The following is a 23,559-nucleotide window of genomic DNA, read 5'->3' as shown; positions in this document are numbered from 1 at the left end:
CGTTTGGTTCTGACATCACACAGGCGCAGGCAGGGAGGAGGAAGGGCCCTGGTGGCTGCCAGTTGAGACCAGGATGTTATTTTAAAGAAAACTCTTCCTCATGACTGATGGAGATTTTCACACGTAGGACAGACCAGCAGCGGGTGCATCAGTGACCTGTTATGGCGTCGCTCTGCACATAGGTACACGGGAGTTCACAGACTGTGGATGTGGAGAAGGGACTGTCGGGGTAGTAGGTGTGAGAATCAGTCTCTTGTTTCCACCGGGATCTCTACTTCTCTTTTTCTTCCACAGAAGTGAATGACTCATCCCCACTGTCTCATTGCCTCTTTGTTGAAGTTTATCCTTTTCCTGTTCAACTTGCATTCCTAGAGAAGTCTATTTTCTAGTCTCACCTTGTGTCCAGCGCACCTTTCGTAGGACACAAGTGGAAGACAGCGCTGAGGGCACCCCGTGGTGGCTTCTACTGAACGGACTTCAGTAGAATATAATGAGATGATGAAAGGTGCTGTACTGTGTACAGTAAATTTTCTTTACACGAATGTTCATGTGATGCTTATTTTATTAGAAAAATGTCATAATAGTTTTATAGATAAATTTAATAATTTAATAATAATTTATTAATAATTTAATAATAAAATATATTATATGTTAATAAAATTTAAAAATAAAGATTTAGAATAAAATTAAATTTTAAACAAGTTTTCACGGTCTTTAATTTTAAAAGAAAAATCGTTTCTGGGTGAGTGAGTCTTTGAAGCACACTTCAGTAGCCTATTCCCAATGTGATTCCCAAAGGACTCTAGCTGGAGGACAGGATGTGCAAACTTGCTCAACTACATGTATTTTACACGACTGTCCTCCCACACCAAAGGGAATCTTCTTATCTGTAGTTTAGGTGCTAAGCATCTGGGTAACAAACCATCTTCTTCAAATAGCCATAGAGCCTTTTGCTATCTCAAATAAATCTCACCCACCTTCTTAGGGAAGAGGCAAGAATTTTGCCTTTTTTTGGCAAGGGTTTTGCATTTTTATTTTTTTAGATTTATTTATGTATTATGTTCAGTGTTCTGACTAGCATTGTTAAATGGAGCTGACAAAACAGGACACATTGGGAGTACACCTACTACTCTTGAACTTGTACCCAGAAGGCTGGGATACGAGAATCAAGAATTCAAATACAGCCTTGACTAATTATTGGCATCCAAGTCAGGCTTGATGACAAACATCACCTCCAAGGAATTTGTGAAAATATAAAAAACACAGTGATGAACTGTCGGACCCAGTTATTCAGGGTCCCGAAGGGCCGCTACCCTTGGGCCTAAATGGGGGGAGAGAGAAGGAGACCAAGCAAGATTCCGTTGTCAAGGTCTCGTTTATTGGAGTGAACGTTACAACTTTTAAGGCTTTCAGGTAGGGGGAGTGTCCTTTGTGAAACACAGAGGAGGGGGAGATGAGGGTATAGGCAGTGATAGCTGGAGGCAAAGAGGTCAGGCGGTAGGCGATGATGAGGTCAGGCGATGGAGAAGTTTGCTGAGACTTACAAAGGCTTTACCACATTGCTTATGTTAATAAGGTTTCTCTCCACTATGTGTCCTTTCATGCCTTTGGAGATGACTGTGGTAGCCAAAGGCTTTGCCACACTGGTTACATTCGTAAGGCTTCATGCCAGTATGGGTTCTTTCATGCACCCGGAGACTGCTGTCATATGGAAAGGCCTTACCACACTGATTACATTCATAGGGTTTCTCTCCAGTATGTGTTCTTTTATGTACTTGAAGACTATTGGACTGTGAAAAGGTTTTACCACATTGATTACATTTGAAGGGTTTCTCTCCAGTATGGGTTCTTTCATGTTTTCGAAGTCTACTGTGAATTGCAAAGGCTTTATCACACTGATTGCATCCATAGGGTTTCTCTCCAGAATGTACTCTTTTGTGTTTTTGGAAACTACTGGGACATGCAAAGGTTTTACCACACTGATCACATTCATGGGGTTTCTCTCCAGTGTGTACTCTTTTGTGTATTCGAAGCTGACTGTGTAGTTTAAAGGTTTTACCGCACTGGTTACATTCAAAGGGTTTCTCTCCAGTATGTGTTCTTTCATGCACTCGGAGAGTATTCTGCATTGAAAAGGCTTTACCACATTGATTACATTCATAGGGTTTCTCTCCAGTGTGTATCCTTTCATGTTTTCGAAGAGTACTGTGACATGCAAAGGCTTTACCACATTGATTACATTCATAGGGTTTCTCTCCAGTGTGTGTCCTTTCATGTTTTCGAAGACTACTGTGACATGCAAAGGCTTTATCACACTGATTGCATCCATAGGGTTTCTCTCCAGTGTGTGTCCTTTCATGTTTTTGAAGACTACTGTGATATGCAAAGGCTTTATCACACTGATTACATTCATAGGGTTTCTCTCCAGTGTGTGTCCTTTCATGTCTTCGAAGACTACTGTGACATGCAAAGGCTTTATCACACTGATTGCATCCATAGGGTTTCTCTCCAGTGTGAGTTCTTTCATGTTTTCGAAGACTACTGTGATGTGCAAAGGCTTTACCACATTGATTACATTTACAGGGTTTCTCTTCCGAGTGGGTTCTTTTATGTCTTTGTAGAGTGTTCTGATCTGAAAAAGCTTTGCCACATTGAATACATTTGTAGAGTTTCTCTCCAGTGTGTGTCCTTTCATGTATTCGAAGACTGCTGTGATACGCAAAGGCTTTATCACACTGATTGCATCCATAGGGTTTCTCTCCAGTGTGTGTCCTTTCATGTGCTCGAAGACTACTGCGATGTGCAAAGGCTTCACCACACTTCATATCTTCATAGGGTTTCTCTTCAGTATGACTTCTTTCAGGTCTGTAAAGATAATTGGTATATGTAAAATCTTTACCACATTCATTACACCAATTAAACTTTTGATCTGAATGAATTAATTTTAGAACCTGATCTAATTGTAAGGAGAATCAGATCTCAGCATTTTATCACTTTGTTTAAGGTGTCCCTTCATTATGGGTAGCTTTCCATCTTTGAAGATACCCATGATAGTAAAGAAAGGGAAATTATACGGATTTAAGGTTTAAAAATACAAAATTAAAAGAGTAAGCTCCAAAATCCACAGACTCAGGGCTGAGCCCTGCAGCCAGGAATAGCAGGCCATAAAGATAAGAGAAAAGGAATGTAGGAACCAGCTCAGGCTATCAAGGACTGACCCATAAACCATCGGGCAGGAAGACATCCCCCCCAGCTTACTCAGGGTCACACTTTAGCTAGATGTCCTCCAGACCCTGATAAGCCCCTGACTTCTAGCACGTACTCTTCTTCTTTGTTGTAACCTCACTGCTATGTTTAAATGAGCCAATTGTGTGTGACTGCGCCAAAACCCCCTAGCTTTCCCTACATAAACCCCTGACTTTTGAGTTTCGGGGTCAACTCCTCTGTCTCCTGCGTGAGACACGTGTTGGCCCGGAGCTTCGTTATTAATAAACGGCCTCTTGCTTTTACATCAAGACCGGTCTCTCGTGTTTCCTGGGGCGCGCCATCCTGAGACTTGAGCGAGGTTCTTTCATTAAGAGCACTTACTGCATGATTTACATTTATAGACTCCTTTTCCTCCTTTCCCTTTTTCTTTGATGGTTTTCACATATTAGAAGAGAACTGTAAGAATGCAGAACCTTACCACGCTGATTGCATTCATAAATTTTCCTGTAGTGTGAGTCATAACTATATTTGTAACGTGAACCAGGACAAACAGAAGAATTTACACAGTCCCAGGACTCATAGGGATCTTCTGCAGTGTGCGTTTGGGGTTGTATTCCCAATGAACTTGGAAAACTAATAAATTATAGACTTAGATCACATTCAGAAAATTTACTCGGTGGGGACTACAGAAAGGACTAAGTCAGGCAAACTTCATGACAGGCCCCAAACCAACAGGTTGCCAGACAAGGCCTAAGTTTCTGTTCCCTAAACTGGAAAGTGTGGGCAAGTCAGTTACTAGAAAATCCAGACTCTCCATGGGCAGACAATCATGAGCTGCCTCATCACCTGGCTGCCTGTGGAAACTCCCTGGGGCCTTAGCCATTCCCAGAGACATGTAAACCCCTGAAAATACAGACAAGCAGGATAAACTACAGGATAAAGGACACCGAGGCTTCCCTGAAATTCCCCATGTGACGCTCACATGTCTGTCTTCCATCCTGATGAATGGTAGACGATGAATGCTGGATTTCTGCAGAATCAACACTGGCCTTTGCAGACTATTTGAGTAGGGGATATTGTTCTTCGGTCAATCACAGACCCTTACATAACTACATATCTACTAAAAATTACTTTTGGAGAAAGAAGTGCATTGCTTCTTTCAATATCTCCATGTCTACACGGCCTGTATTCATTGTGACATATGATACATCTATTGAAAGAACAACAAATGAAAGGTTCCCACATTGCACTCACACAGTGTTGAGGACTTTTTGTTTCTCATAGACATGTAGTATAGGGATTAGGTTTTGTTCACAACAATGTTCCTGACTCTAATAAACTGCCCCTCTCACAAACTTAGCAACATTACTACAGGGATAAAAGTAAGACTAGCTTTAGTTAACATGGATGATTTGTTTATTAGAAGGTTTTGATGATATACTTATGTGTATAACTTTTACAATATCTGAGTATTACAAAACCAAACAAATTGGATGTTTTGTAGCATAGATCTAATACAGCTAAGATTCCAATAGTGACGTCTGCTAAGGCATTGTTTCCTTGAATTCTTTCATAGAGGAATGATGTGCAAACACAAATCAGATACCTGACATTGGGATACATGATGTCATGGTTTAAATATGCTTGGCCTAGGGAGTGGCATTATTTGGAGGTGTGGTCTTGTTGGAGTAGGTGTATCACTGTGGCATGAGCTTTAAGACCCTCATCCTAGTCGCCTGGAAGTCAGTCTTCCACAAGTAGCCTTCAGATGAAGATGTAGAACTCGGCTCCTCCTGCACCATGCCTGCCTGGATGCTGTCGTGCTCCTGCCTTGATGATACTGGACTGAACCTCTGAACCCGTATGCCAGCCCCAATTAAATGTTGTTTTTATACGATTTGCCTTGGTCATGGTATCTGCTCATAGCAGTAAAACCCTGACTAATACACATGGTTTTGTGAGAATTTAATAATCACAAATATACTTCAAACAGTGCTTTTTAAAATGTTGCTTTTTAAAACTCTTCTATGACACAGTAAAAATTTCTTCAAAGGCACAATTGTATTAGCTTGTACATAAAAATTACCTTCCGTGTCTTCTAGAACTTTGAAAATGTTCCTCAATATTATGGTCTTCCAAACTGTAACCTAAAATATAGTACCAGAAAAATGTATGCTCTATAATTGGAAATTACGTAATATTCAAGTTATTATCTTCATTAAACCTTAGAGCCAAGCCCGATTTATTTACGGCATTCTTTCTCATTTGCAATTGAAATGACAATAAAGGATCAATAACAAAAAGAGTTGCCCCTTATTTTTAAAAGTAAAGGAACATTTACTGTCATACCTATAGCAGTGAGGTTCCAGTAGGTCTCCAGCATCACATCTTTGTAAAGACCTTTCTGGGAAGGATCCAACAAAGTCCACTCTTCGGAAGTGAAGTCCACATGCACATCGTTAAAGGTCACTGCATCCTAAATATCTCAAACATGTGTACAACAAAAAGGCTGTTATTGGCAGCACTCTCAATGTATACTACATTGATAATACAGTCTTATAATTCTGGTACTTCCAACGTCTATTCCATAATACGGATGTTATAATGGAATTACCAAGCAATTTTTGAAGAGAACTGAAGAGGATAGTGACCCGTCATTTTCTCTGCCCTTTGAATAAGATATACTCTTGCAAGAGAAACACCTACTAATGGAGAGAGAGAGAGAGAAAGAGGAGCAAACAGATCAACAGTAGGGAGTACATATCAGAGACACGATTTGAATGATTACTGACAACAGAAAGGATAGGTAAGATGGGTGTACTTGCTCACGCCTTTAATCCCAGCAATCAGGAGCCAGAGACAAATTTATCTCACTGAGGTGGATGCCAGGCTAGTCCATGTAATGGGAGACAGGGCATGCAGAGGTATATATTAAGACCTTGATTCCCCTGCAAGAATCAATTAAACAAACAAAATAGAAAGAACTCAGAGGTCTTTACTGAAGTTCCTGCAAAGATATAAAATTGAATACAGTTCTGTATTCATCTTCCTGAAACTTTAAGTGCCCCAGTTTAAACTGTAATATTAGTAAGAGCTTACTAATAGGAAATGCATGCTTACAGTTATGAATACATGGATAAAACATTAGAAACATAAATGTTAATCATAAATAAGCAACATAGGGAGGAGGGATGGCTTACCAGTAAAATAAGTGCTCTTGCTAGTCTTGCAAATAATTGGAATCAACTGTATTTACAAGGTGACTAATAACTATCTACTATTCCAACTTCAGGAATTCTGAGGTCATGTTCTGACTACTATGAGGAACAGGCACACATCACGTGCATATTCATACACACAGGCACGATACTAATATTCACCAGATGTCCCTCAACAGAGGAATGGACATAGAAAATGTAGTATATTTACACACTGGAGTACTACTTAGTTATTAAAAACAATGATTTTATGAAATTTGCAGGCAAATGGATGAAACTTGAAAATATTCTGAGTGAGGTAACCCAATCACAAAAGAACACACATGGTATTTACTCACCGATAAGTGGATATTAGCCAAAAAGAATCTCGGAATACCCACGATACAACTCACAGATCATGTGAAACTTACAGGATGACGTCATTATGCAGCAAGGCAGGTCCAGGATAAGGATAGGCAGGTTAAAGTCTAGGAAGGAGGGAGGAGGAGGAGCAGGTGCAGGAGAGGAATCAAGATGGAGATGATGGAGGAAGATGATTCAGATCCAGGTGGTCTTTCTTGTTTGGTCAATTTTCTCCTGTCTAGGTGGGCAGTTTCTATCTTTATTCATTGGCAGTGAATTTACTCTGTGGATGTATCGTAGATTGAGAGTTACAGTTTGTTGAGTCTTGGTGTTACCAGGTAGCTGGGACCAGAGTTCCTGGCTGGTCAGGGCTGGCCAGGGTGACTAGCAATGGGAATGGAGAGACCGCTGGGGCTAGAAGACAGCTAGGCTAACGTGGCGTGGCATCATACTGGAACCAGCTGCAGCTGAGATAAATTGATGTCAGTTCTGTATGGCCCTACAGTGCCCGAACTAAGGCCAGGGGTCCAGTGTGGAGTGGTGATGCATGGGAACCGGACGTGCCCCTTTTTAATTTTTACCGCAACAGAAACTCAAGAAGAAAGATCATTCCAAACTGTGGAGGCTACAGCCCTACCCAGTAGGGGGAAGAGAATAATCTCGGGAAGTAGAGAAAGGTACCTGAGGAGGAGTGAGGAGGGGGAGGGAAAAGGGGGCCAATTCAGATATGGGAGGAGATGGGGGAGACATAGAGAGGCTCAGGAATTTGAAAGTAGGTGTGTTGTAGTGGGGGAGGAGGAACTGGGGGTAGCCACTAGCAAGTCCCAGATGCCAGGGACCCAAGAGGTTCCCAGGACCCAACAGGGAGGACATTAGCCAAAATACCCAACAAAGGGGAGCGAGAACCTGTAGAAACCACATCCAGTGGATAGGGACAGTCCCCAGTTGAGGGATGGAGCCACCCACTCACCTCAAAAATATGAATCCAGAATTCCTTCTGTTCAAAGAAAATGCAGAGACACTAAAGGAAAGGCCATCCAGAGACTGCCCCACCTAGGAATCCATCCCATCTGCTGATACCAAACCCAGTCACTACTGCTGATGCCAAGAAGTGCTTACCGACAGGAGCCTGGTATAACTGTCCCCTGAAAGGCTCTGACAGAGCCGAACCAATACAGATGCAGATATACACAGTCAAACATTGGACTGAGTGCAGGGACCCCAACGGGTAAGTTAGGGCAAGGGCTATAGGAGCTAAAGGGGTTTGCAACCTCATAGAGCAGTATCAACCAACCAGACCCACCTCACAATGTACCCAGGGACTAAACCACCAACCAAAGAGGGAGTACCCATGGCTCCAGCTGAATATGTAGCAGAAGAATGCCTTATCTGGCATCAGTGGGAGGGGAGCCCCTTGGTCCTGTGGAGGCTTGATGATCCAGGATAGGGGAACGCTAGGTCACTGAGGCCGGAGTGGGTGTGCAGGTGAGGAAGCACCCTCAAAGAGGCAGGGAGGGGAGGGAGGAGGAGATAGGGGGGTTGTGGACGGGAAAATGGGCAGGGGGATAACATTTGAAATGTAAATAAAATAACTAATAAAAAAATTCAAAACAAACATGAAAGGTAGGAATAATGTCACACATCTGCTATCCTATGACTTAGAAGGCTCAGGGACTGTTAACATCATGAATGCATGCTGTCCTGACAAACAGAACACACTCTCCGTCAAACTTAAAAATTGAAGATGTGGAGGAAGGTCGTCGCAATAGCATATGCTTGACTTGTACAAGAACCAACACTCCAGGCCTACCAGCCAATAATATATATATATATATATATATATATATATATATATATAAAACAGTCAGGCGTGTTGGCCTCCAGAACTCTAGAGCCAGGATTCGGGTGGATCTCTAAGTTCAAAGTCTGCATGGGCTTCTTTCTACTTTGAGAACAGGGAAGGTTACACAGAGAAACTTTATCTTCAAAAACAAAAACAACAAAATTGACAATATGAAAACATCTGGCTAGCAAATAACTTATTGTTGAATAGTAAGTGCTTCTGATAGAACGTAGCTGATTTGAAGTAATAGTCTATAATAGTGAGGGCATACCAGCCTGAGAGGAATGTGGCTGATAAGGTTCATTCACCACAGAGTAGACATAAAAAACAGGAAATGGGTTGACTTCATAGACACTCAAATCTCACCCCCAATAAGGAATCTAGAATGGCTCCTACTACAAAAGCTTTGTTACGCCCCCCCCCCCAAAATTACAAAAGAGAGAGACAAGTGCTCAAAGACATCGTACTATCTGAGAGCTTTTTGATTCAATTTATTGCAGTTGAAGTCTGGTCACTATTGGCTCGTGGTCATCCTGTGATGAACATAAATTTATTCTAACTTCAGTGATCCTCATTCTCTGCAACAACTCCTACACTGTTCAAATGTCCAAAGTTCCTTCTGACACTCAAAGCAATCTCTTAATCACCACACCTTATAGAATCAAAGGCACAGAATACCCCTTCTCATTACAATGAAAAAGGAATGTGGATACCGAGAAGGAAGATTGAACCATGGCAACAAACCCAGCAGGGCAACACCAGATCCTGTAGCTCTGTCTCAGACACTTGGGGCTTCAGTTTCAAGTTGATCAGCTGTCCCTATCCCTGCGACTTCTCATACATCTCAGTTTGCTCATTTCCATCTCCTATATGCTGCTCTCCATGCAGATGCCTTGAAGCCTGGGTATCTCAACAGCCTGTGGTCTCAAAAGGTAACCAAGGATTCATCCTGACAGCTTCATCCAAGGAATGTTTAGAATCTCTTCACTGGAGCTCCTACGCTGTGAGACAGGGATGAAGTGAGTGTGCTGAACCCAAACCACAGAGGAAGAATTCCTCACCTTTGAGCTTCCAGAGCCAGCAAGAGATGGGTGTTCCTGTCAACGTGACGTCGACACTGAGACAGACCCCGAGCCGCACTGGACGCACAGTTGCAGCAGATTTTATATGAAGTTCTCTCCTGGGACTAGGAATAACTCTGCCTACTTCTTCCACTTATTAAATGCTTAGCAGCATTACCATAAGGGCACACACTTGGGCCTTCTCTTTAATGGTGATAATCTCCTTGAACACCCATGCTTCTGTTTCAGCATTGACTGCCACCTGAAACTACCTAGTGCTGCTTTTAATTACAAAACACAGACTACATTATTTCTGTCCCACATGTTTTTTTTCACCACAGTCCTGAGTCATTAGCAATAACCATCTCACAGATTCAATATTTTGTCTATGAAATCAGTCTGTTATTTTCTTCAAGTCTGCCTTACTCATTTTCTCAGGGTATGGGTAGAATAAGAAAGATCTGGGGCCAAAGTATCACACAAATGACCTCATGGTAAATTTCTCATGGAGTCTATTTTTTCACTGAAATCCCATGACCTTGACTTTTGCCTACATTACTCTTAAATCCCTGATCTTCCAGGTCCTACATGAACAGCTGATTAAGCTCTGTGTACAGCCTTTCATGTCATTGGTCACCTTAATTTCTAACATCTTTGACACTCTTCCAAAAGAGAACACTTCAAGTTTCTCTCCGGCAGCAAAATCCCTTTTTACATATTATTTTGTGGTTGTGGTTCTAACTTGTTACTGTGCTGCTGTGACGGAATCCTCTAAGCAAAAGCATCACAGCTGATAAACATTTTTTTTTTTTTTTCTGGATGCTTCTGTCAGATCACAGTCCGTCACTTTTGAGCCTAGAATTGAAACTCATGCTAGAAAAATGGGCAAAAACTGCTTCCTGGCTTGCTCTCTGGTGTGCTCACTGTCTCACGCTCAGGCAACTTTCCTATCCAACCCAGGCACACCTGCTTACAGACATTGCCACCTTCAGTAGAAGATTCTTTCCGCATCAATCATCAACCAACATAATCTCTCAGACGCAGCAACAAGACATTCTGATGGGGGCACACCTTCAACTGAGGGGGGCTCCCTCACATGACTGTAGGCTCTGAAATGTTGAGAAACTAAAGCTAATTAGGCCACAGAGACAAAAATATATGAGAAAGTTTTAACCATCTGATAATCCTGCCAGAAGACCAGGTAGGCAGGCTGTCCAGAGATCGACCAGACTATCTGTTACTCCAGACCAAATTTTCACAGTTGCTGCAAGCACTGGAACAGAACACCAGAGGCAGCTTCCCCTCTCCTGTGTCTAAACCTCGAGTAGATTGCTAAGATTATCTCTCCATGGCTCCTATTCCCCAGCCCCCAACACTAGTAAGCATTCCCCTTGGCACACATCCACCAACTAGGTCAGTAAACGAGGTAATACTCAGCAAATCGACTTTCAGAAAATTCAGAGAGCAAACAGAAAGAAACCCAGGGGGAAAAAACTCCCACCCAAACAAGACAAACAGAGAAATTAGCACCAAGACCTATAATCACCCCAATCTCAGATGTCTAGACACCAGAATAGGAACATAATCAATAAAAGCCAGAGAAATATTTCACCAACAGAGCCATGTTATCATACCACGGCAAGTCCTGAATGTGCCCACATGGCTGAAAGCACAATAAAAAAACCTTAAAACCAACTATATGAAAATGATAGGATCCCTAAAGAGGAAATACATGAATTCATTAAAGAAATAAAGGAAAACACAAACAATGACACTTGAAGGAAACACATAAAATAGTTCAAGACCAAAAAACGGGAATAGAAGCAATAAAGAAAACACACACCGAGGAAATCCTGGAAATGAAAATTTTAGGACTGCAGAGGCAAAATTCACCCAGAGAATAGAGATGGTAGAATCTTGGACATTAAAGATAGAATAGAAGGAATGAATACATCAAAGAAAATGTCAAGCATAAACATTCCATGGTCGGAACATCCAGGAGTTGTGGCACATTATGACAAGACAAAAACTATGAATAATAGGAATACAGGAAGAAGAAGAACACCAGCTCAAAGAACCAGAAAATACTTTGAACATATAAAGGCATACCTACTAGGATTACACCCATCTTCTCAATGCAGACTCTAAACACCAGAAGAGCTTGGATACATGTGCTGCAGAGTAAGAAACTACAGAAGCCAGCCCTGATTATTATACCCAGAAATTTTTCAGTCACCAAAGATGGTGAAAAAAAGACACTGTGAATAAAGTCAAATTTGACAATATCTACCTGCAAATATACCCCCTATACAAGGTGCTAGAAGAAAAATATGCAACCCAAGGAAGTTAGCTCTACAAATGAAAACACACGACATAAATAATCTCACAGTATCAGCAAAACGGAAAGAAATCGCACACATTCCACGACCACCACCACCAGGGAAATCCTTGGAATAATAGATCACTGCTCACTGATATCCCTTCATTTCAATGACTTTAATCCACCAATGAAAAGCCACAGCTAACAGAACGGAGCTAACAGGATCCACCCTCCTGTTATATAACAGAAACATCAAGGACAGACAATGCCTCAAGGTAAGGAGAGGAAAACGATAGTCTAAGGAAATGGAAGTAAGAATGAAGCTGGTATAGCCATTTCAATACACAAAATAGACTTCAAACAAAAACAAAAAAGGACAGTATATACTCTTCAAACTAAAAAAGTTCTAAGAACCTAACATTTCAATTCTTAATATCTACGCCCCAAACATAACAGCACCCCCCGCCCCATTGTAAAAGAAACACTTCTGCAGCTTAAATAGCATGCACTAGCAATGGGAGATTCAATATCCCAGTCTCAACAACAGACAGGTCTTCCAGTAAAAAACTAAATACAGAGACCAGGCATGGTGGCACAGGCCTTCAATCCCTACACCAGGGAGGAAGAGGCAGGTGGAACTCCGACTTTGTGACCAATCAGGTCTATACAATGAGTTTCAGGAAAGACTAGGCTACACAAAACAGCCCTGATTCAAAAAACTGAAAGCAAACACCACACCATCACCACCACCACCACCACCACCACCACCACCACCACCACCACCACCAACAACAACAACAACAACAACAGCAAAAAGCTAAAGAAATACTTCAGCTAAATGATGTTAAATTGAAAACCAAATGAACACAACTGATATTTACAGAACATTCCACCCAAGAACAAAAGAATATATCCTCTTCTCATCCTGTGGAATTTTCTCCAAAATCAATGACATGCTTGAACACACTGCAAGTCTCAACAGATACTAGAAAATGGAAATAATCAACTGCATCCTAACAGACTACCATGGATTAAAGCTGCATATCATCTACAGAAACAGAAAGCCTACTAACCAATAGAAACTGAACAGCTGGCAAGAAGGTATTCTACATACTACAGAAAAAAAAACCTGGACAGAAACCCAGCTAACCCCATTCCCTAAAATCTGTCCTTCCTGTAAGATGTGCAGTGGCATGGAGGCACCAAACCGGTTTGAGTGGCCAACCAATTTTTGGTTTAACTTGTGGCCCACACATGAGAGGAAATCCACGCCTTACACTACCTGGATGGCCAGCAATCTCAGAGACTTAAATAGCGAGCATAGCGAGTGCATGGGAGTCTTAGTTAGGGATTTACTGCTGTGAACAGACACCATGACCAATGCAAGGCTTATAAAGAACAACATCTAATTGAGGCTGGCTTACAGGTTCAGAGGTTCAGTCCATTATCATCAAGATGGGAACATGGCAGCATCCAGGCAGGCATGGTACAAGAAGGGCTGAGAGTTCTACTTCTTCATCTGAAGGCTGCTAGCAGAATATAGGCTTCCAGGCAGCTAGGATGAGGGTCTTAAAGCCCTCACTCATAGTGACACCCCCACTCCAACAGGGCCACACTTTCTAATAGTGCCACTCCTTGAGCCGAGCATATGTAAACCATGACATTCCACTCATGGCCCCCAAAGGCTCCTTCAAACATGAGTCTATGGGTGCCACACCTAAACATATCATATTTAGTCCAACTTCAAAAGTCCCTGTAGTCTATAGCAGTCTCAACAATGTTAAAAGTCCAAAGATCAAGGTTTCTTCTGAGATTCATCCAATCACTTAACTGTAATCCCCAAAGCAAGACAGGAAACCAGCTGGGCAAACTCTAAATCTGAACCTCTATGTCTGATATCAAAGAGGTCTTCAGATCTCCAACTCCTTCTTCTCATCTTTGATGACTGCAATAAACTTTTTTCGCCCAGGCTGGTTCGACTTCCTCTTAGAAGCTTTTCTCATCAGATAGACCTGGGTTCTGGCATCTTGAACATCTTGGGGTCTCCAAGGCAACCTCAGGGTTACAGTTTCTCGTTTCAATGTCTGGGGCCCCCACATGACCTTCTGGGCTCCTCTAAAGGAAGAGTCACTTCTCCAACTCTGCCCTCCGTAGCACTCTAAGCTCAGCTTGATCCACCCCACTGCCACTGCTGTTCTTGGTGATCATCCCATAGTACTGGCACCTCCAATATGCTGGGGGTCTTCTGCTGCAACTAGGCTTCACCAATAGCCTCTCATAGGCTCTCTTCACGGTGTCAAGTCTCAAATCCTTTGCATGACCCCTTCAGTCCTGGGCCATCAGCTGCAACTGAGATTGCACTTTCACCAATGGCCTTCCATGGCCTCTCACAGTGCCAAGCCCCAGCTGTTCTTTATGACCTCTTCATGCCTTCAAAACCAGTACTCCCCAGGTGACTCACAATACCAAGTACAGCTGAAGCACAAGGTAAATCCTTGCTATCTCTGGAACACAGCTTCTTTGTGCTCTCACAAAATAATCCCCAGAAGATTTCAGTTCGGTGATTCTGGTCTTTTTTTTTTTTTTTTCGGAGCTGGGGACCGAACCCAGGGCCTTGCGCTTCCTAGGCAAGCGTTCTACCACTGAGCTAAATCCCCAACCCTTCTGGTCTCTTCTTAATCATCACTAACTTCTTAGCTCTAGCTAACTAGCATCAACTGTCCCAGTATTCCCTTCTTGACTCTATAGCCAGAGCTACATGGCAGAAGCTGCCAAGTTCTGCTGCTTGCTGGGGCTAGAACATGCCCCCTTGTTCTATTACATCATCACCAGCTTTCTGTGTTCCAACTCCTTCACTGCCTAAGTTTGGCTGTCCTGGAACTTGCTCCATAGACTGACTTTGAACTCAGAGATCTGCGTGCCTGGGATTAAAGGTGTGATGATCTACCAAACCTGGATTTAAGTTTTCCTTTACCTAGAACTTGCTCTAGACTGGCCTTGAACTCAAAGATCTGTTTGTCTCTGCCTCCTGGGATTGATTAATGGCTTATACTACCATGCCTGGACCTAAATTTAGCTGGGTGGGATCTTGCCCCAAAAATCACTATTCCATTAATTGTTTCCATCAATTTAATGTCCTTGAACACAAGGATGCAGCTCCATTTTACATCCTGGTATCCTTTTTATGCTTGATCCATACATTTTATATTTCCCCTTTCTCAGCTTGCTATGCTTTTTTAAAAATGCTCTTCATGAGACTGAACCAGAGAACAAAGTCTATGATGGGTGTCTCTGAGACTTCCTTTGTCAGTGCAATTAATCTAAATTTCTTCACCTCAGCCTCAGGCTGACTCTTCAGACAAGGGCAAGAAGTAGTCACAGTCTTCCAAAACACCATAAAAACAGTCTATAGACCACATATTGAAATTCTCCACTGAAACTTCTTGGGTCAGGCCTGCACGATTCAAACCATTCTCAGTCTTCCATATTCCTACTAGGACAGCCCATTAAGCCCCATTTCAAGCATTCCACTGCTTTCCAGATACAAAGTCCAAAAATCCACATTCTTCCAAACAAAAGCATAGTCAGGCCTATCACAGCAACACCCAGTCCTTGGTACCAACTTCTACCTTAGTTAGGGTTTTCTGTTTGAACAGACACCATCACTAATGCAAGTCTCATGAAGAACATTTAATCGAGGCTGGTTTACAGGTTCAGAGATTCATTCCATCATCATTAAGGTGGGAGCATGGCAGCATCCAGGCAGGGATGGTACAGGAGGAGCTGAGAGTTCTATTGGTTGGCCTTCTACATTAGGTCCAATGCTTTGCCTTTTATTTTTCATATTGTTTGCTCTTGTTCACCTGTCCTCTCTCAGAGACCTGAACAAGAGGGGAAGTGGATCTGGGGGAGATGGGAGGTAGGCTGGATTTAGGAGGAGTGGAGGGAAGGAAAATTGGTCAAAATAGACTGCAATCAGAGAAGAATCTATTTGAATAAAAAAACGTTAATTCAATTTTCCCTGAATAAAAGTGCAAAGATTGGAAGCAATAATGAACGAAGAGAAGCAAAGTCATGAAGACAGGAAAAGGATGATTCTGATAGATACAGGTCTCTTTCTGTTTATGTAGAGGATGACCAGCGCATAGGAGTTCATGACAAGTTCATTCCTGGGCCTGTCTAGATTTCTGAGGTCAGAAGCTTTGCTTTCAGCAATGTGAAATATACACCACGTAGGAAACAGACCCAGGTCACTTTCTTGTGTTAGCTTTTAGTAGTAGTTTGGATGGCGGAATTACAGAGGTTCCTACTGCTTCAATTCTAAAACACTACTCTTGTTCCTCTTTAAGGAAAACTTGAAAGACTATTTAAATAATAGAAATACATATATGTATATATATATTCTTATACAGTATTGCTAGAGAAAGTATATTATACATTAACATATAAATATGTTAAAACATATAAATATATACATTAACCACCACATATATAATGCATTAGACATATAAACTGATATATAAAAATGTTAAATGTTGGGGTTGGGGATTTAGCTCAGTGGTAGAGCGATTGCTTAGGAAGCGCAAGGCCCTGGGTTCGGTCCCCAGCTCCGAAAAAAAGAACCAAAAAAAAAAAAATGTTTAATGTTTAAACAAGTTCTCCAAAGCAAAGGGTGGGTAATTTGATTAGAAGAAAAGAGAGAGATCTGTCACTTGCCTAAGACTATTGAATCTTTGTTAAAGTAAAATTTTTTGTCATTATTTAAATTCAAACATAATAAGTCAGTCTATGTCTTAACCCCATTTTTCCTTTTTCAAGCAGTATGACTCTTTGGCAGAAAGCTCTCATACCATCCAAATAAAGTGGCTTCTTCACGTTTACAGGATACAATAACAGCACATTTTCTTCTCATCTCTCTTGCTATAAAAGCTTGAAATTTAGTTTTCCTTTTCCATAATAAACTAAAACAATAATCAGAAAAAAGCCTTTGAAGGTGATTGCTTTGGCTTGATTCTCTATTCTTTCCGCCCTTCATTTTATATGGCTATCTTAAGTATAGGCCGAAGAAGTTCTCACATCCATCTGACAAATGAGAGTTTATTAAAGATAAAATTCAGACGGGAGAAAGAGGATTTATCGATCCTGCAAGAGCTATAACTCCACGTGCTGCTTTGAAACCCACTCAGCACTGACTGTGGAGTTCTGTACAGTCCTTTGGCCTTCGCTCTTTGTCTTCATTCACTTAGCACAGTGCCCTCCTCAGGCGCCAGCTTGTCCTGAGAAAATGAGCATTTACGTTATTTTATACCTCAAGCCACCATGAACATAACTCAAGGAGAATAAGAATTCTGATACTTCTTAAAATTATTTCAAATGCACGGAAAACACACTGACAATATTAGTGGGATCCAGGGCAATATTGTTATTTTTATGAGAACTCTGTATAGTGTAGGTACACAAAAACATAGAGTGAGAATGTGTTCGTGGTAATGGGGTACTGTGAGTGTAGGTAATATGTCCACCTGCATCATAATACATACAGTGAATGCTTGTAATTTTACATCAACTGTAACAATGCAACATGGTTTGAACTAACGTTAGTTAATATCTGTGGACAATCCCCACCTTCTGCTCTCAGAGTTTATTTAGCGTACTAACACACAGTCCCAAGTCACACTCACATTCAGTGTTTGACGAATGGTCTGGATCATGTTTTAGTTTCACTTTTATTCTTCCTATTTAAATCGTACTTGGTGCAAGAACTTTTACGTGACCAGGATAATGTATTCACTGAAGTCCTCTTTCTATGCCTTTGTACATCATTTCACATCAGTTTCAGTTTCACAACCTTATTGTATTTAACTAAATGAATAATTATTTAGAATGACATCTTTTATTCTTTTACACTATATAAGCAACAACATTAAAATGATGTATTTAAAAAAATGTTGGCGGTGTTGGGCATTTAGCTCAGCGGTAGAGCACTTGCCTAGCAAGCGCAAGGCCCTGGGTTCTGTTTCCAGCTCTGAAAAAAAGAAAAAAAAAATGTTGGCTATGTTCAATTTACACCAGAAATCTAATACAATCCAAAGGAAATTCCTAACAATTTACAGCGGGGAAAAAAAAGCCCCTCAGAATTCTCATTAGGATTATAAAGAAATATTACACATAATGGGGTAATGTGAATTCTGTACTTACCACAAAGCTACAACAATGAACAATGAATACAATGTTTGTGAAAGAATAAGGGGACCGGATGAAAAAGCCAAAACCATAATTCTAAAATATATTCAACCTTTCCATAAAAGACCTAAGGAAAGGTCCACCAGGAAAAATGTGAACTTGACAAATGTTTCCTGATTGTACGTTATACAAGATAAATAAGCACAGACGTTACACCTACAAAAACAAACAAACAAAAAAAACCCAAAGAAACAAAACCAAAAAACCTCAAAATTACCCAAAAACCGTTATATTTCTGACCCTCCAGCTTCTGTTGATTTCTTTTTTACACACAGAGAGGCCCCATGCTCTAGAGGTCTCTCTTTAGAATGGAGGTGACCAGACAGGTGAGCTGTGTCATGTGATATAAAATATCCCACAAAATTGAATGTGAGACGCAATGTTCAGAACTTCTAGAAACTAGACTTCAGTTTCCCAGTCTCTCTTCCTACTACACACCGAAAGCAACGCCAGTGTGCGCACACTAGATAGAGATATTATAAGCACCACAGTTTACCACTGCCCGTGTTGCAGAGTATGCCCTGCCTGAGGGAATCCTACACAGAGAGAGTCTGAGTCTAAGGGCCTCTCTCTGCCCAGTCACCACCTGAACCCAAAAAACCACGTCTGACCCACATTCTGTCTCAGTCCCAGTGGATCAGATATGGATAGATCAGCAGATCTGCTCCTTCTGGCCTGGGGAGCTATGAGGAGGACAACACTCACCACGGCATGGTCTGTGGTCCTCCTCATAGCTCCCTGTAGTTGCAAAAGAGAAGAATACTGGAAAGAACTAGCAGGTACCTCCCACGGCTGGTCCTGATTGCTGGGTCTACCCAGAGTCCCTCATTATCTTGGACATCAGAGCTGGGCCTCAGGACAATAGCATCTCCTCTACTTGGTGACGGAAAGACCCAGACAACTGAGGCCTTCACAGCTCTGCCCTGCTATCCTAGGGGCAGAGAGAAACCTAGTCTGGGAAGTTGGCACTTCAGTGCAATTTCTAGAGCACTTTCTGTTTTTCTTCCAAGACACGGGGTCCATTACACACTAACATCTCCCTCACAGCTGGGAAGTCCTGCAACCAAACTTCAGTCAAAATCAAACATTAACAACAATTAAAGCAAAAGTGGCCATGAAGTTTAAAGCAAGGAGCAGTAACATGGGAAGCAAGTGACAAACAGAAATAAAAAGGAAAGGTCATGGCTGCTGCTAGAGACAGTAGAAATGGAGTTTATTACAGATAAAAGGAGAGCAATGCCAGAGGCAAGGGCATGGGGGGGGGGGGGGGGAGTCCAGAGTAGGCAGGACCCTGAGCCATTTGAGAAAAGGGGAGAGAGCAGAGGGAGAACCAGACCAACAAACCAGGAGGTTAAATGACAGATTAAAAAAGACCAAGTAACCAAAACAAGGGAGAAGGACCTGCAGCCAAGTCTGCTTTGATTTGTTACATAGGCACCTCAACCATCTGTCTCAGGGTTTGAGACTTAACAGTAGGGGGAATGGAGAAGTCCAGGGTAGAAGGTTGAAATTATTTAATTATAATCTCAAAAACTATTTTCAAAAGTGGAAACAGGCTTTATGCTCCAATATTCTTCAGGGACTAGACATACTTATTAGAGCACACCAAGTATTATTTACAGCTTTTCTTTCAGGGTGTGTGTTTTCAGAGAGGAAAAGCACCATTCCTGTTAGGCACAGTGACACCTGCTTTTCCAGATTGTCTATGTTGGTTGATTGGGCTTCTGGAAATAAGTTTAGCTTCTCATTCAGATTCTTGGACTGCCTTGGTCTGTGAACACTCCAAAATGGCCAGTTTGGAATTTTACTGATTACCCAACATTGCTAATGCCAACTACTGCTAAAACAGTAGTTTTAACATTTCTCATTTTCTTTCTCTCCATCCCTTTCTGTGCTGTGACTACAACAGCTATGAAGTTCATCAGTGAACCCAACTCATACACAGGTCACTCTTTGTTTTTTAATTCTCCTGAAAAAGTCAGAGAGAGTTTAGAGGCCACACATTCACTGGTCTATTTTCCTCCTCACTCATATACAGTCAGGGTCTAGCCTGAGAGGAGTTTTGGGACACTCTTCTAGGCACTAGGCATCAGAGGCAGGATTAGGGGTTCAAAGCAAATCTTAACTATATAGCATGACCAAAGAATGAGCAAGAGGAGATGTTACTCTAAACAGAAATATGAAAGCACTTGAGAAAAAGGAATAAAATTCTTAATGACTGGAAAACAGAAAAAAAAAAAAGAAATTAGAGCAAAGATGCAGAAATAAAATGAATTTTAAATACTAATACTGTCCCTATCAGTAGTCCTTCCAGTACACATCCCCACATACAATTTCAGATTAGAAAAACACTACATACCACACACAGCTCTGCCTGCCTCCCTTGAGTCCTGCTTGAAACTGAGAAACATAGGTGAGACCCCTGTGACCCAGTCCTCCTGCATGCGGGGACCACAGCAAGCCCAGCAGCAACGGTTCTGCCCTGACTTATCAGAGACCCCTCTTCCTTCCAATCCATACCTGCACCTGCAATTGAGGTTCTGCATCACACACTCCAACCCACAGCTCTGCTGGCCTTTGGGGAGGCTTGCAGCTATCCAGGACAACGAGTCCCAGAGGCTTACTTACCCAGGGACTACCGGGCACCAACACCAGAGTCAGCCAGATGGCAAAAAGCAAATGGAAGAACATAGCCAACAGAAGTAGTGCAAAATGACAACATCAGATACCAGTTCTACCACTATGTCAAGCCCTGGATCCTAACACACCTGAGGAGCAACACTGGGACCATAAATCTCACCTCATGAAGATGATAAAGGCCTTTAAAGAGGATATAAATGAATCACTTAAAGAAATACAGGAAAATATAATCAAATAGGTAGAAGCTCTTAAAGAGGAAATAAGTAAATAAATCCCTTTTAAAATATAGGAAAATACAATTAAACAGGTGAAGGATAAGGATAAAATGGCTCAAGACCTAAAATGGAAATGGAAGCACGAAAGGAAACATAAATGGAGGCAACCCTGCAGATAGATAACCTAGGAAAGAGAACAGGAATTACAGATGCAAACATCACCCACAGAATACAAGAGATAGAAGAGAGAATCTCAGGCATACAACATACCATAGAAGACACTGATGCATCAGTCAAAGAAAACGCTAAATGTAAAAAATTTCTAACTCAAAATAACCAGGATACTTGGGACACTATGAAAAAAACCAAACCTAAGAGTAATAGGGATAGAAGAGGATGAAGATTCCCAGCTCAAAGTGCCAGAAAACATCTTCAACAAAGTCCTAGAAAACTTCTCTAGCCCAAAGAAAGAGATGGCTATAAACATACACGTGTCCAGACAGGTATGGTGTGGGAGGAGCTGAGAGTTCTACTTCTTCATCTGAGGGCTGCTAGCAGAACACTGACTTCCAGATAGCTAGGATGGGGGTCTTAAGCCCCACACCCAATGACACACCCACTTCAACAGGACCACATCTTCTGATAGTGCCACTCCCTGGGCAGATCATATACAAACCATTACAGAGAAGGAGCTCTATTTTATTCTCAATAAATCGGGGCCTTAAGGGAAGCTCCCTCCCCAAGCTGTTGCTAGCTCTGACAAGCATGTTCCTGGGCCTGAGAAAAAGCTGTCATTCTCCATACACGAGGGCCTCCTGGAAAGACTTGCTTGACCAGGCCAGTCATTAACACAACCGTGTTGTGTTTTCAAAGAGTTATCACCCAGTGTAGTCTTGCCCATGTGGCAGAACAGGAGAAAATGTACCTATAGGGCACATCAGGTCTTAATGTTGGTTATGACCATGTAATGCCCTCTGGGCAGCTTGTTAGAGGCCTGTCCTTGGATGTGACAACGAACCTCATGAGTGATTGTAAATCAGGGGGTCTCCTTTGTTATCGTTTGGAGCGAGATTTCTGGACAATCATGGTCAACAAACATGTGTATCCTAGCCTCTTAATCTCTACTAGGCCTGATTAGCGTGCTTCTTGTCTGTAGGGTGTCTTAGCTTAAATGTTATTTGATGTCACTTACTATTTGTATGCATTGGTAAATCTTTTACATCATCTAGTCTCCTCTCCTACGTCGCAGCTAAGTACTGGAGTGCTGCTACCCAACACTTGAGATACCTTGTACAACTTCCACAACGTTAACTCCAAATGGATCTGACACCTAAATGTTAAATGCTAAGGGCAGAACTTGTAGAAGACACAAGAGAAAGGAGGGCTCTCTAAGCTTGGCTTCCTGCCAAGGATATTTCTACACACAAGACTCCAGTCTCAGAAGTGAAGTAAATCCAAGGCCACTGCCAGGTCCAAGGACACCGAAAGACTTCAGAGGGGGGTGCAAATAGGCTGCTGCTTCTCACCCAGTCCCAGGAAGGACCCGCCACTCCGGCTCCCAGCGCTCTTCCGCGTGCTCCTCCCCGTTGTGGGCAATGACCTTTCGCTCACGACCTCAGGACTTTGGAGCTTGCCTGATCTCCCCTCACAGCACCCAGAAGCAGCGCACAGAGCACAGAGTAGCAAATCATTCAAACCTGCTCAGCTACAGAACGAATCCTGCAGCAGGGCACTCGGGGGAAAACAAAACCCTCCTCCTCTTCTGACTGGCAGGTCCGCTTGCAGGCTCTGACTACCCAACAAGTCTTGAATAGCTTGAGCACCTCTCTTTGGGTTAGAGTGTGCTGAGGGAACAGGGCGTAGTGTTCCAGGTCTAGGCTTTCAGACCAGGGTCAGACCATTTCCAGACAAGCAAAGGTCTGCATTTCGGTAGCACTTGTGCCTATCTTCCCGCACAGCCTCTAGGGAGGACCCACCACTCTCGCTCCCGCTGCTCTGCCCCTTCGTGGGCAGTGACCCTGCTCTCACCATGCCGTGACTGCAGACCTCGCCTGAGCTCCCTCGCCGCACCAAACTGAACCATTCAAGCCTGCTCAGCTGCAGAGCTGGACTCCCTGTACCGCACCCGGAAGAGCCCTCCTTCTCTTCTGACTGACAGGTCGGTCTGGAGACTCTGATTGGCCAGTGAGTCTTGAGCCGCTAGAGCGCCTCTCTAGGGTTAGAGTGTGCTGAACACAGTGGTTCCTGGGCCGGGCTTCCAGTCCAAGGCCGGACCTTTTCCGGATGCGTAGAGATTCGCATTTCAGTAGCACTTTTTCTTGTTCTCCAATAGCTACCACAGCCAGCTCCTGTGAGGCCCCCACCACTCCAGCTCCTTGCTGTGCAGCTGCCTGCTCCTCCCCTCTACTGGCCTTGACCATGCTCTCACCTCTCCTGTGACGTCAGAGCTTGCCTGGTCTCCCATCACAGC

At 42.5% G+C, this 23,559-nt stretch overlaps 1 protein-coding gene across 1 annotated transcript; it reads right to left on the bottom strand.

Annotated features, from left to right (window-relative positions):
* Window positions 1-1,356: 1,356 nt before the first annotated feature.
* Window positions 1,357-23,242, bottom strand: Zfp958 (zinc finger protein 958). Its single transcript, NM_001419319.1, is given in 4 exon segments — window positions 1,357-2,865; window positions 5,294-5,354; window positions 5,557-5,683; window positions 23,118-23,242. Coding segments are annotated over 4 exon segments (1,488 nt in total). The 5' UTR covers window positions 23,121-23,242; the 3' UTR covers window positions 1,357-1,568.
* Window positions 23,243-23,559: the final 317 nt, after the last annotated feature.

The sequence above is a fragment of the Rattus norvegicus genome, chromosome 12 (genome assembly GCF_021556685.1).
Source record: "Rattus norvegicus strain SHRSP/BbbUtx chromosome 12, alternate assembly SHRSP_T2T, whole genome shotgun sequence".
Taxonomy (NCBI): domain Eukaryota; kingdom Metazoa; phylum Chordata; class Mammalia; order Rodentia; family Muridae; genus Rattus; species Rattus norvegicus.
The sequence above is the reverse complement of the archived record's forward strand: the minus strand, read 5'-3'. Positions and strand labels throughout refer to the sequence as shown.